Source organism: Ctenocephalides felis, unplaced genomic scaffold (assembly GCF_003426905.1).
Source record: "Ctenocephalides felis isolate EL2017-DRISC unplaced genomic scaffold, ASM342690v1 CF-g0.4_SCAFFOLD_00980, whole genome shotgun sequence".
In the NCBI taxonomy this organism is placed as follows: Eukaryota; Metazoa; Arthropoda; class Insecta; order Siphonaptera; family Pulicidae; genus Ctenocephalides; species Ctenocephalides felis.
Genome location: NW_020537134.1, coordinates 246427 through 262446, shown reverse-complemented (window position 1 = coordinate 262446; position 16020 = coordinate 246427). Strand labels below are relative to the sequence as shown.

The following is a 16020-nucleotide window of genomic DNA, read 5'->3' as shown; positions in this document are numbered from 1 at the left end:
CAATTTCGATGCCAAACGATTTTGAATGACTTGGAAGGTCGAAAACACATAAAATTGGCAAGTCGGATTTTCTGGTAAAAACATAAAATTCTCCACCGGGAAGTCAAGTGAGTAGATTAGCTTACTCTCTTATTTCTCTACTTCCTCTCCCCATGGACCTGCCTCCGTTGTCTCTCTCACATGCATCATCTCATGTGTGAGAAAATCCTTCCCTAATTGTTAGGGTGTGCGCGCACGCGCTGTTTATTTTTTCTATTAGGGGACTTTTGATTTCCATCCAAGTGAACAACGACACAATAACAATTGTCATCATTTCTATTCTTTTCTATTTTTCTAAATTGCCTGCGACATGCACACCGTATAAATATAAACATGAAATCACTGACGATGGCTATTATAATGATCGAAACGTTCATGGTAAATCATTTTTAGTGAAGGAAGAAAAATTTGATGCTGGAGAGCAAATTTAGAGTATACCAAGTTGTTGTAGAGACTTATGATTTTTTTTTATTATATATTTTTTTGGTAATTTAGAAATTAAATTAAAATTTTGATTTTTTTCAGAAATTTGAAATTTAAAAAAAACGTTTTTCTCAAAATTTTATGAAAATCTGAAATTTTTTTGAAAATTTTTCAAATGGTTTTTTTTTTGATCATTTAGAAATAAAATTTAAATTTTGAAGTTAAATTAAAATTTTGAATTATTTCAGAAATTTGAAATTTAAAAAAAACGTTTTTCTCAAAATTTTATGAAAGTTTGAAAAGTTTTGAAAATATTCGATTTTTTTGAAAATTGCGAAATATTCTGAATATTTTTGTAAGAAATCGATTTTTTTTTCAATTTTGGTATTTTTTGAAATTTGTTTTTTTTCGAAAATGTCGAAAATATGAATTTTTTGAAACTTTAAATTATTTTTGAAAAATTTTAGATTTTTAGAGTCCATAACCGCTGGACCTGTCTTTCGAAAAATTTATTCAGTTGTTCATCTTGTCAACACAAGTAAAATGTTTTTTGAATTATTCAAATCGGACGCTCCGTTCTCTCAAAAACTGAGTTATCGTTTTTGGCACTTTTTGCACCGTATCTTCGGAACGGCTAGACCTGCGTTCGCCAAAAACTAATCAGCACCTCTCCTTATCAATACGAATCTAATGTTTTTTAAATTAGTCAAACCGGTTGATCCGTATTCCCGAAATCGTCGACAAAAATTTGTGTCCGCACACACACATATACATTCATTTTTTCTAAGGTATGCCAAAATGTTCAGAAGCCTTTGAAACGTAAAGATACATAAAAAAATTTATATTCAATTTTTGCGATTACTATAACTTACCCCACGGGAAGTTAATAATTTATTTTTCATTTCACTCACCGTTCCTAGTGTTTTTATCATTATTGTGTTGGCTATCGCTGTTCCGTGTCGTCAAGTTGTTATGACGTGAAGTTTGTTGTTGTTGCGACACATTGTTTGTACTGATCGACGTTTGTGGCGCTGTCGTCGCATCTGAAGAACATAAAGTGTCAGCTGATAGGCGGGTGCTATTGTAGATGTCACTGTAAAAGAAACAGGTAATAAAAATTTATTATTAGCGATAAAGAAATAATGCATATAGTGCTTAAAAATTGAGTTTTGTGATAAAAATATTGTGCCTTGTAATAAAAGTATTGTTGTTTTGATTGGTGTGTATTGAAATTGAAGTGGGGGCCTTGTAATTGAAGCCTTGGGTATTGCAATAAAAGTCTTGAAGCGTCTTTTAAGTTTTTGTGCCTTGTAATTCAAGCTTGGAAATTTGTAATTACAGCCAAGTGAATTTTAGTCATGACCTTGAATTGTAACAAATTACTGTGTATTATAATTCAAGTCTTAGACCTTGTATTCTTCAAAGACTTTGTTCTTGTATTTAAAGTCTAGTGTCCTTAAATTAAAGTCTCATGTTTTATATTAGGAGTCATATGTACCCTGCGTTTAGAGTCTATGAATATATCTTCTGTTCAGACTACTAGGCCTTGCATTTAGAGTCTTATGTTGCCAGCATTCTGAACTGAGACTTGTGTGTTGAATGTCTTGAGTCTCATATTTACAGTATGTATTTAAGAATATCTAAGTTTGACTCTATTTTATACTTGCCTGAATGCGCTGGCAGTGCTTAGGAGACCTGCCGTCCTGTCCTGCAGCGCTGCCTTCGCCTTCTCGACACTCTGCTTGAGTTGCTCGAAGGTACTCTGGTGCAACCCGTACCTTGTCCAGTCGCCACCGGTGACGGTCTTGAAAAAAAAAACAATTAATTTTATTAATTAAAATGATGTTATGTTTCCGTTGCACATCATAAAAAATAAGATAAGAGATCACAACATACCAGAAACAAGATACCAGACAAAAGCCCGCTACACAAATAGATTTTGTGGTCTATCTTGTTTGGTGTCTTGTTTATGGTGTTTTGTTTCACGTTGCACATCATAAAAAACAAGATAAAAGGTCAAAACTCACCAGACACAAGTCACCAGACCTCTACCCAAATAGATTTTTTGGTTCATCCTGCCTGGTGTCTTGTTTATGGTGTTTTGTTTCTAATTGCACATCACAAAAAAAACAAGACAAGAGATCACGACTCACCAGACACAAGACGCCAGACCTCTATCCAAAAAGATTTCATGGTCTATCCAGCCTGGTGTCTTGTTTATGGTGTTTTGTTTCTCGTTGCACATCATAAAAAAGCAAGACAAGTAGTCACAACACACCAGAAACAAGATACTAGTCACGAGACAGCTACCCAAATAGATTTTATGGTCCATCCTGCCTGGTGTCTTGTTTATTGTGTTTTGTTTCTCGTTGCACACCATAAAAAAACAAGACAAGTAGTCAAACTCACCAAACACAAGACACAAGACCTCTACCCAAAAGGATTTTGTGGTCCATTCTGCCTGGTGTCTCGTTTATGATGTTTTGTTTTTTGTTGCACATCATAAAAAAGCAAGACAATTGGTCACAACTCACCAGACACAAGACACAAGACCGTTACCCTAATAGATTTTGTGGTCCAACCTGTTTGGTGTCTTGTTTATGATGTTTTGTTTCTTGCTGCACATCATGAAAAACAAGACAAGTGGTCATGACTCACCAGGCACAAGACACCAACCTCTAACCAAATGGATTCTATGCTCCATCCTGCCTGGTGTCTTGTTTATGGTGTTCTGTTTCTCGTTGCACAACATAAAAAAAATAAGACAAGAGGTCACAACTCACCAGACACAAGACACCAGAGCTCTACCCAAATAGATTTTATTTTCCATCCTGTCTGGTCTCTTGTTCATGGTGCTTTTCTCGTTGCACGCCATAAAAAATAAGACAAGTAGTCACAACTCACCAAACACAAGACACCAGACCTCTACCCAAATAGATTTTATGCTCCATCACGCCTGATGTCTTGTTTATGGTGTTTTGTTTCTAGTGCCTTGTTTTTAATGTGGTGTACCTCATTTCTAGTGTCAAGGTATGTTGTATTTGGTATCTTGTTCTTAATGTTTTATGCCTGATTTTTAATGGCTAGTGTCTAGAGTGTTTTGGCTTTAATGTTATGTCTAGAATCTAGTGTCTCGTGTCTCTTGCCTTGTCTGGTTGTATCATGTTCCCGTGACCAAGTGGTCACAACTCGCCAGACCCAAGACACCAACCCTCTACCCAAATAGATTTTATGGTCTGTATGATGGTTTCTAATGTTGTGTATCTTACTCCAAGTTTCTAGTGTCAAGGTACATTGTATTTGGTATCTTGTTTTTAATGTTTTATGTCTCATTTCTAATGGCTAGTGTCTAGAGTGTCTTGGCTTCAATTTTGTCTCCAAACAATCTAATTGTCTGGATTCTAATCTAGTGTCTCATCTCTCTTATCTTATCTGGTCGTGTCTCATCTCTTTGGTCTTGTCTGGTTGTATAGTATCATGTTCCTACTGACCATTGTCCAAAAAAGTCTTATGTACAGTATCAAATCTAAGGTCTGGTAACTAACAATTGTTGTCTTGTCTTGTGTATTTAGTGATTTATGTCTAACTTCAAGTCCTGCTGTTCCATGTCTATTATCTCACCTGTGCAAGACCGCCAATACAGTCGTGTTCGGTTTTGATCTGACCAAGACCTCCACTGATGACGTCACTGAGAGAACCTCCAACCCCATTTATGACGTCACTCAAGGAACCTCCAGTCAGGACAGAGTGCTGGTTCTGAATCTGGGAAGTGGCTGATGAAGTAGTCGACAGGTGGTGTCGTTTCAGATCTAGGGCGGCCTAATGGAAAAATATACATTGAGACAGGTCCAATAAATGACAAGACTAGTAATTAAATTTTAGATGTTGCCTTAGATAAATTGGCATATTTGTTACCTGATAGGAGCACGATGACGTCATTTCGTACATGACGTCACAGGATTTGTCCCTGTCGATCTTTTTCCGTATTTTCTTCCTGGGGACAGAAGATTTGCGCTGACGGTATACCAACCTGAGAAAGAGGAAAATTATGAGGTCTTTAGGATAATTTCAGGCAAGTCTCTGATAGGAAAACACTGTTCATTAACAAAATATTTTAATTAGTTGTTTAACATTTTTAAAATATTTGAAACATAGAATTCAATTGCAATTTTAAACATAATTTCAGGCAAGTCTTAAATTTGCCTGACAACTAAATTTAGAATGTCTGATGCTTTGTAATTGTAATAAAAACACATAATTGCAATATGAATACTATTTCAAACACCAACTAGAAAAATAATTTCAGGCAACTCCAGAAATTGCCTGAAAAACAAATATTGCATTTATCTAATGTTTTATATCATCATATTAAAAGCAGTAACTGTTAACTTCGAAACTGTTCAATATTCATTTTAAATACTTTTAAACATAATTTCAGGCAAGTGTAGTAATTGCCTGATGTAATAGGAAGAATAATATACAATTTTAATAATTAAATATATAAATATATAATATGGTTTATATCTTTAAGTTATATTTTTTAAGATTATTTCAAACATTGATTCATATAAATTTTAAAAATAATTTTAGACAAGTCTTTAATTTGCCTGACAACTAAATTTAGAAATTGTCTAATGCTTTGTAATTATAATAAAAACATATAATTATAACATGAATTCTATTTCAAATACCAACTAGAAAAAGAATTTCAGGCAACTCCAGAAATTGCCTGAAAAATAAATCTAGTCTAGAAATTGCCCGACGATAATTACATAATTTTAATAATTAAATATATGAACAATAATAGTTTATATCCTTAAAACTATTTTAAACATTAATTTGGAAAAAAATTTAAAAATTATTTCAGGCAAGTCTACGAATTGCCTGATGAATTAATAATCAAGTTTTATTATGTTCAGATAAAAGTGCATTAAAAATAATAATTTAAATCTTTGAGACTATTTCAAACATTGGAATTATATAAATTTTAAAAATAATTTCAGGCAAGTCTCAAATTTGCCTGACAACTAAATTTAGAATTTGTCTAATGCTTTGTAATTATAATAAAAACATATAATTGTATCATGAATACTATTTAAAATAACAACTGGAAAAAGAATTTCAGGCAAATTCAGATATTGCCTGAAAAATAAATCTAGTCTAGAAATTGCCTGACAATAATCACTTAATTTTAATAATTAAATATATAAACAATAATAGTTTATATCCTTAAAACTATTTCAAGCATTGATTTGAAAAAAAAATTAAAAATTATTTTAGGCAAGTCTACAAATTGCCTGGTGAATAAATAATCAATTTTTATAATGTTCAAATATAAGTACAATAAAAATAATGTCTTATAACATTGAGACTATTTCAAGCATTGATTTATATAAATTTTAAAACTATTTCAGGCAAGTCTATAAATTGCCTGGCGAATAAATAGTCAATTTTTATAAGGTTAAAATATAAGTAGATTAAAAATAATTAGTTATATCTTTGAGACTATTTCAAGCATTGATTTGAATAAATTTTAAAAATTATATCAGGCAAGTCTGCGAATTGCCTGATTAATAAATAATCAATTTTTATAATTTTCAAATATAAGTACATTGAAAAGAATTAGTTATATCTCGGAGACAATTTCAAGCACTGATTTATATAAATTTTAAAAATTATTTCAGGCAAATCTACAAATTGCCTGATAAATGAATAAAAAAAATATGATGTTCAAATATAAGTGCTTTAAAAATAATGGTTTTTACGTTTGAGACTATTTCAAGCATTAATTTATATAAATTTTATAAATTGTTTCAGGCAAGTCTACGAATTGCGTGATGAATAAAAAATCAATTTTCATATCGTTCAAGTATAAGTGCATTAAATATAATTAGTTATATCTTTGAGACTATTTCAAGCATTGATTTATATAAACTTTAAAAATTATTTCAGGCAAGCCCATGAATTGCCTGACGAAGATTATTGATTTTTTTTAAAATATCTAATGCAACAATGTCTTACAGGCAGGTCCTGATTTTTTGTAAATATTTATCTTCAAAATTATTAATAAATTACTACATTAATTAATAATAATATTACTAAATGAATAAGGTTAATCAAATGTTATCCAAAATAAAATCATTTCAGGAATGTCAGGCAAATCTCATTTTTATCTCAAAATTCAAGCAACAAAATTTTGATTTAAATAAAAAATTAAAGACCTGACAGAAAACTCAAATCATAATAATAATAAATATGAGAATAAATATTTTAGATAATTAATGCTTGACTAATATTTAATATTCAGGAAAGTTTCAGGCAACTTGAATATTAGTAATAAGAGTAAATTAATTTGCAAATCGAACATTAATTGAATTAGCATAATTTCATGGTATTTCAATTGTAGTATTGACAAAACAGTCTGATTTTTTAATGCTCAGGCAATCTTCAGACAACTTTGTTATTAATAATATGAAAAAGCTAATTTCACAAATTAGAAATTAATTAGATTTAAATATACTGATTTTTAATAGTCTATTTTTTAATATTTTTGAATGATTCTAATCCTGACAAATAACAGGCAACTTAAAAATTAATAACTTGAAAAAATAAATGATAATAAAAATTATTAAAAAAAAAAAACAATTATGCAAAATTGTCTGATCATTTGCCAAAAATATTTTCCATAAAGTCAATAATTATAATATATAAGATTCTAACCTCATTTCAAAAACTATTATTTCATTAAAACAACACAAAATTATTTAAATAAAAGCACATTATATTTTTCACAGACAATTGCTAGTATTTTATTTTTAGTTCCGACACATACACACAGATGGCGAAAGAGCAAAACGCACTGACTAAAAAAATGCCTGAATGCAAGTTGTAATAAGAGTAGTTTTTTCGTAACAGAGGCGGATCAGGCAAATATATATATATATATATATATATATATATATATATATATATATATATATATATATATATATATATATATATATATATATATATATATATATATATATATATATATATATGAATTGAAAACTTTTGACTGCCTGAAGGTCAATTTGGTGAGTCATGCAATATCAAAAAGGAATGAAAAGGAATAGGGCACTAATTTATTAAATAAAATTAGTCTTCATAGCCATCATAAAAGAGAAACATGTAAACTTTCTTTGAATTTCCAATAAAGAAATGTTTTCACAATTTCACTTATCATGTAATTGTGTTTGTAGAACTTCATGTAATTGAAATTAACATACGTTTATTGGTTGCTCGTTTGTTTTGACTATTTCGCTGGCGATACAGTTTCATTCTTTGAGCTATTGTAGTATCTGTATTGCCTATAAAAATATTTTTCATTTATATAGTAACCTCGAAAAGCTCGAATAATACAAATTACTTCAATAAACATACATTTCAGGAATATGGTGCTATTTTAGATATTCATATTTTAAATTTCAAATTATAAAACAGTGGTGATAAGACAAACCTAGTCCCAAAACGTTTGTAAAATTAATATTATTTAATAAATTAGAATTAAAAAAAGAGTGCTGTTTATTCCTAAGGTCCTATTCCTTCTCATTCCTTTTTGATATTGCATGACTCACCAAATTGACCTTCAGTCAGTCAAAAGTTTTCAGTCTACTACAATACGTATGTGTGCATTTAGTAAGAACAAAAAGTTGGAAGAGTTAACACGTAATTCTATTTCTAATATTCATATTTTATATTTTAAATTATAATACACTTATGATGATACATATTTTATATTTTAAATTATAATACACTGATCTCAAAACGTTTGTAAAATTAATATTATTTAATATATCAGAGCAAAAAAAGAGTGCTGTTCGTTCATATTTCTAAATTAATATTTAACCACTCAGAATACATTTGACCGATTTGGCCATTTTTTAGTCTTAAAAAATTCGTGCTAATCCTGAGGTTGTGAGAAAGGTGAAATTTTATTTCAAAACCGCATAGTAACTTTACACCTGGGTGGGACAAAAAGGTCCTACTATACATATCCTGGCAAAGATGTAAAAAAAGAAAAATAGCAAATAAAAAATGTACCAATGTAAGTTACAGTTTGCATTGATTATAGCTAATTGTTATACAGGGTGTCACAGAACACTTAACTGTTCGGAAAAATTCAGAAAAAAAATTAAATCCATAGTTCAACAAAAAGTTTTAGTTCTTCAAAAATTGGGGAAATATTGTTATTATTTTTTAATGGGGTCCTGTAATGTTTATTCACGGTTATAGTTTCTAAATTTAAATAAACGAAATTAATAGAAATTAACCACAATAACTAAAAAAAAATTGTCATGATCACCAAAGCTCCAGGTTGCACTTAAAAGCTCAATTTTCAAACAAAGTAATATAATTTTTTTTAGGACAAATAAGGTTAATACTATCACCCCGTTTCGGCTTGACGTTGAGTTCTGGGATACCCTATATATATATATATATATATATATATATATATATATATATCTAAATGAAGTTTGCGAATAGTTGAGAGCAAAGTCAATTGGTACTTCCGGATTAAAAATAAAAAAAAATATAAATTAGCTAAGAACGCCACCAATATAAATACAGCGGATGAAACTGTTTATAAATTATAAACTAGTGGTGTATTGCATCGTGCCTTAAAGCAAATTGCTGGAACTTTCCTTCAAATACTGAATGTTTTCAAATAGATTATTATAAATATTGTTACATTGTCTAATATTTATAAGAATTATATAAACTGAATTAAAAAGTTAAAATTATGCATTTAAAGTCTGTAAGTGAGCTTTAGAACTTTAGCCAGAATTAAAATTAAAATCATTCAAAACGGATGTTTATTTTTCTCAAAACCTGCAATTTTTTGAACATTTGGCTTTGTATCTTCAAAATGTCTGGACCTGCCTTTGCTAAAAACTAATCCCCACTTCTTCTCATCAGTACGAATTGAATGTCTTTTGGATCATTCAAATCCTACCCACTAATCAGCACATCTCCTTATCAATAGGAATCGAATGTTTTTTGAACTATTCATATCGGTTGATCCGTGCGCCGGAAAACATGGACAAAAAATTGTATCCATACGTACATATAAACACACACATCCACTTCTTCTGAGGTTTCTGAGGCCAAAATGTTCAAAAACCTGTCAAACGTGAAGACATGCGAAACTTTTCATTTTCGATTTTTGGCCTATTACTGTATCTATCCTACGGGAAGTTAATAAATATATATGTTATAATTCAAACATAATTTCTCAGGGCGAAAGATGAGGATGTATCTTGGATGATAAGACATATCTCATTCTTGCAGATCCATTTTTATTATTTTTACATTTTTTTTTCAAAATATAATACGCCATCAGCAATAATATTATAGTAGCCTTAAATTTGTTTCATAAATTATAAACTATATAATTAGTTTATTTTATACTAATTATTAAATTATAAAATAAAATACACATTATTAAATACGTAGTTAACTAATCAGCTACTGGTAACACACAAGTTACTGTGTATTATGTAAAATAGTGCAAAAAAAAAATTGTCTATTGATAAATAGAAACGATTATTGCAAATAAAACAATATATTTTAACATAAAAAACAAAAACAATTTATCTAGTGAATATAGTAACTTTTAACTTTTTATGTTGGTACTATAATGATATCTTAGTAATTTTAGTAACTTAGCTTCTTATGTTGGTACTATAATGATATATTAGTAACTTTTAACTTTTTATGTTGGAACTATAATGATATCTTAGTAACTTTAGTAACTTTCAACTTTTTATGTTAGAACTATAATAATATATTAGTAACTTAACTTTTTATGATGATAGATTAGTAACTTTAGTAATTCAATTAGTTTTAAATACCTTGCAAGCAACTTTCTAGTAGTTCGTTTAGTAACATTATTTAGTAATTACCAATTTTCTTTTTATTAATATTTTAATCTTGTTTCAAGCCTCTTTTAAATAATTTTTAGAGTAGATTACCAAATTTCTTTTTTCTTTTTCAAAATTAAAAATTCTGATTTTTAACAGTCTGAAGATAGTTTCAAAATAATTCCTCTTTTTATAACGTTGTATTAAAATAGCGATACGTTTCAGTTGAAGTTGAAGTGTGATTGTCTAAATGAATTACCCGACCACATTACCATTAAGACAGGAAGCCCCGTTTTAAATTAATTTTTGGACAGGGCCGCACTCTGGCGACGTCTTCTAGAAACACATTCGTAAGAACTTCACAGCGGTTGGAGGTTTATACGAGATTTGAACCATTTAAATAAATTGCAAAAAATGTGGTTTAAAGAAAAGTCAAACAAGTAACCAATCAGCTAGCAGTAAATACAAATATTAGATATTTTTTTATGAAAATAGAAAGTTTTATATATTTTACGTTTCAACATTTTGGCATACCTTAAAATTAGACGAAATGAATGTATATGTGTAAGTGTGCTTTGTGCGAATACAATTTTTCGACAATGTACAATGTCACTAATATAATAAAAATACAATATGTTTAAGACAAATAATGCAAAATCCGCGCGTTAAACGGATATCTTTGTCGCCTGCTCTGACCAATCTTTATACCTTCCAGTATAATGATTGAGTTTGAGTTTCCTATGTGTAGTATCACATCTGTGTGTAATACCTTTACATTTAGAAAAATATTAACCAAAAAAATTATTAAAGTAAAACTTCTTTAGGCGCGACTAGGGTGTGAATCCGTACAAATGCGACGGAAAAAGCGTTACGGCCAAGTCGAGTGCCAATGATTCGTCATTCGCTCTCAATGATATCATTTCTTTACGGGGCGATTGTAATTGGTGGTCGTGTCACGTGAGTATGATTGCTTTGATTGTATAGTGAAAATAATAAAACAAATGAAAAATCTGACGTGTAGGAAACGTGAGTTTATTGAAGTAATTTGTAATATTCGTGGTTACTATATATTTTTGAGGTTATTGAAATGAAAATTATTTTTATAGACAAGACAGTTATTACAGCTGCTCAAAGAATGAGACTGTATCGCCAGCAAAATAGTCAAAAAAAAACAAGCAGTCAATGAATGTATGTTAATTTTAATTACATGAAGTTCTTCAAACATGATTACATGATAAGTGAAATTGTGAAAACAATATTTCTTTAGGCGTTGTTTAACATAATAATTCTCTGCAATTTTATAGATATGAAAAAATATTAAAGTAGTACAGCTTTATTCTATCATGCCGAAGATATATCTTTTTCAGAATTATATCTCATACTTTTGGAAGCTTAGAGATGTTTTTCGATCATGATGGCTATTAAGTATTACAAAGTTGTATATTTTTATAAATAATAAAGAATAAATTGATATATGATATTCAGATTTATCACTCTAAACAAGAGATCATGCACAACAATAGTTTGTGTAGCTGTGTATCATTTATATACAGATATACTTCATAATGGACATCTATGCAGTTTATTTTTTGATAGTGTTAATGAAATTATTCAAGATTATTATATGTTCACTGTGTGAACGAATATTATAGAATTGATTAATCAGCAATTTCTTCATTGTTCTAATAAACGATCAAGTCCTAAATGCTAATTACAATGACAAACCGATCACTTTAATTACATTATTATTTTCGAACATTATAAATATTTTTAATGATATTGTAAATATATAATTTATGATTTTTACTATATAAATATGTATAATGGTTGACATTAAAAAATGTGTGCATCACGAGTGTTACCATATTACTAATAAACATTACTCAAAATTGTTATATGATGTGTATATTTTACTTAAATGCCATCTCGTACAATAGCAAATAGTTTTAGCAAATAGCAAAATAGTTTTTATTTTACAAGCACTTTTTTTTACAGAATATTAAAATTTCATATAAAATATATTACCGAATTAAACAATATTAATGTAAATTACTTGAAAAAATTGAATTGTATTAATATAATGTGCTGTATTTTATAAAGGTGCGACACACACGAGTTAAAAATTATATTTGCGTTGATTTAATAAAAGTGTTTTATTAGATTATTTTATCAGATTGTTATATCAGATATATCAGGACCCTGTTAAGATGATTATGTTTTATACAATTTTCCGCATAAGACGCGTTTTTGGTCAAGTTTTTTGAAAAGAAAACCCTCTTCAAGGACGGGGTCAAAACGATTATGCTTATTATGATTTCTTGCATAATACGTCACTATACGACGGTTTCTGCACTTTGAAATTCTATATAACGCATAATAAGCTTTCTCGCTTAATAAGCATTTTTAACTCTAACCCTAAGAAATCGTATTAACAGTGTTCTACTGTATATATATAACTTGAGCATTATTAATGACGTCTCGCATCCGAAAAAGAGAAATGGTGGATCTATTAATCTTTTGTTGAGCTTTTGTCCGAAATTAATCGTCCGAATAAATTTATATATATATATATATATATATATATATATATATATATACTAGCTGACCCGGCAAACATTGTATTACTCAGTAAGAAATTACTAAATAATTTCTAGAAAACCAAATTACTATTTTATTATAAGTATGCTAGTATGGGTTGTATGATGTAATATAGAAACAATACAACCCAAAACTCTACTTTTTTAATATAATATAATCTATATTAACAATACTCGTTTAGCAGGATTTTGCTAATACTAATTGTTAAATATGGTATAATCTAATCCAGTTCTTTTTTGACCAGAATTAAACTTAGATTTAATTTGTGTAAAAATAGAACTAAGGGTTGTATCGCATTTGCACACCAAGGAACCAAGGAACTTATTGTTAGTATATCAGATAAATTGCTCTAATTGCAAAGTTTTTAATATCGGAGAAACTAGCCAAAACCTGAGTAAACGCCATCATCAACACAAAAATAACTCTAAAAATACTAAACAATTCAAAACTATGTTAACCGAGCATATAAATAATCAAAACCACGACATAGATTCTTTCAACTCAAACACATTTCGAAAATAACGTAATTAAAAGAAGATTCGCTGAGGGGTTGTTTTTGCAATTGCATAACGACAGGGTTATAAACAAACGATTTGACAACACGGCCCTGAAGGAAACAAACACGTGGTTCCTAAATAGCTTGTCAAAATTTCCTAAAAAATGACGAGATCCCATTGCTTTTTAAATTTCTCGGAAAATTTGAACACATGTTAAGAAATGCTTCAAGATAAAACGTGACCTGACGTGATCGAAATGAATAGTAAATACATAGTTTCGACAAGTTATTAAAAGTGATTCATGTTTATTTGTGTGTTTTGTCATTTGTGATGTTAAAAAATATATCTTGTACCACTGTGCACATACTTATACCATGGATTAATAATGTTTTCATCTGTTGTATTAGGATATAAAATTGTAAGTTTTTTTATCATTATTATTATTGCTTTTCTATGCAATTCCTTACATATTATTTATTTAGTTTTAATTTTTATAGTTAAATTGATTGCCACTGATTGAAGGCTAAGATGCTAGCCGAAACGTATGAATTTTAAATAAATTTCTAAAAACTCTCACACTATTTTTTATTGATGTAACGCCCGACTTTTAAACTCAAATAATACATATATATCTTAATATTTTTTCGTGTTATGCCTTTTTCATGTTCAGGAAACAAAAAAACACTTTCGGCGCCATAAATCCATATATTAACACGTTTTATATCTTTCTCCACATTCTTATGCAATATATATATATATATATATATATATATATAACAAGTTATTAAAAGTTAAATATATATATATATATATATATATATATAAATTTATAAATATATATAAATGGCTTTTGTTCACAAAAATTAATTCATTAACCCGTTTCTATGTTGGAGTTGGATTGTTATTAGTACTAAAACTTATATCACCCAATTCAATAAATATTTTGCAAAAATTTGCAATACCAATTTAAAATCTTGAAAAATTAAGATCTTGATTGCATATATGTAGTGACAAAATTTTATTTTACAAAAGAGTAGTTTTAGTTACAAATAATTTATAATTATTTAATTTAGATGACAATGTTAGAAAAAAACTTTAAGAAAGAAGAAAGCGAAATAATAATAATAATAATAATAATGATAATGAGATGATGCAATATCACTTATGAGTCTGGACAATATTAGAATAACAAATAATTATATACAAACTGAAATAAACTTGAAATATAAAAAGAAGAGAAAATGTAAACGTAGAAAAATAATAATTATAGGATAGAGAGGGGCTTGAAATGCCGCTGGTAAAAAGGCTCATAAACAATACTACAAAACCAATTAGAAATTCTGTAACAACAATATTTGAAAGTAGAGAGCAAAAAGAGGGTATGTCGAGCCATCACCCTTATTCTTACGATTTCGCTATTAGAAGATATACTGGAATATTTGAAAATCGATAACAAAAGTATTTTCTGTTGTTGATATATATTCTGGTAGTGAGCACTGTTGTTTAGTTTACGAGACATGAATATAATTTTTAAGAATAAGTTATTCAATTGTTTTATAAGATTTGTAGTTATTTTAAGCTAGATTCAACTTAAGGCAAACATTTATTTGTGGTGGTTCTCACTGCATGGACCTGCCTTCGGGCGGATTGCCATTTATCATTATATAAAGTGAAACCCGCTAAGACGATTTACCAGGAGTCCGATCAACAAATCGTCTTAAACGTGATTGCGTATTGGGCGAGATAGGGACAAGGGATACATACGTAGCAGAACAACGTTTATATAACCTCTATTACATGTGGGTGGGGTAGAGAGGACCAACTGAACCTTAACCCTGACAAGATGTAAACAATAAAAAAATGACAAATAAAAATTTAAATTAAGTTAAAGATAGCAATTTTATAAGAGATAGATTAAATAAATAGTTATTCCAACTTTGGTGTGAATATTTCTGACAAAATACAAGATCAAGGTTATATACAGAGTTATTTTTGTAAAAAATGTACCCATAAGAATTATATTTTGGATTGGCTGAAAAATTTAGCTAATATTTCGTAAAATATATTTAAAATTAAAAACAAAATGTTTCATAAATCTTCATTTTTTTCAGCCTATAGGGTAAAAAGGACCAGGTGATATATTTTTGAAAAAGCAAAGCAAATTCGTTTCTTACAAGAGAGACAAGACAGACAAGACATAGTGGTTTGAAAAAGCAGAATAAAAACACATTTCTATAATGATGAATTAGCTGGGAGTTTTACTGAACATAGATAGTTGTTAGTTTGATATTTGTTATTTGTTGTGATATAAGTGTTTTGGTTTTCACAATATAATTGCTCAAAGTCAAAATGGACCTTAATGTCTCGCCCTATCTATCCTACTTTTGACTAAATACCAGATCATGGTTGTATATAAAGTTATCTTTATAAAAAATGTGCCTATGAAAATTATATTATTTCGTAAAATCCTTTAGACATTGGACCTGTTCGCTTCTAACAGTCCCATTTTACAACGCCTATGCGGCAAAAAGGACCAGGTGATAAATTTTTGAAAAACAGCA

General features: G+C 28.9%; 1 protein-coding gene across 1 annotated transcript in view; it reads right to left on the bottom strand.

The window, feature by feature from the left end:
• LOC113365394 overlaps window positions 1-16020 on the bottom strand; it is a gene marked incomplete at its 3' end in the record, with an annotated part of 33451 nt that overhangs the window by 2258 nt on the left and 15173 nt on the right. The window contains exons 2-5 of the mRNA XM_026606965.1: window positions 4378-4492; window positions 4084-4281; window positions 2130-2266; window positions 1374-1555 (exon numbers count right to left, since the gene is read on the bottom strand). Of these exons, the coding sequence (XP_026462750.1) occupies window positions 1374-1555; window positions 2130-2266; window positions 4084-4281; window positions 4378-4492 (632 nt within the window). The remainder of the gene's footprint in view (window positions 1-1373; window positions 1556-2129; window positions 2267-4083; window positions 4282-4377; window positions 4493-16020) is intronic.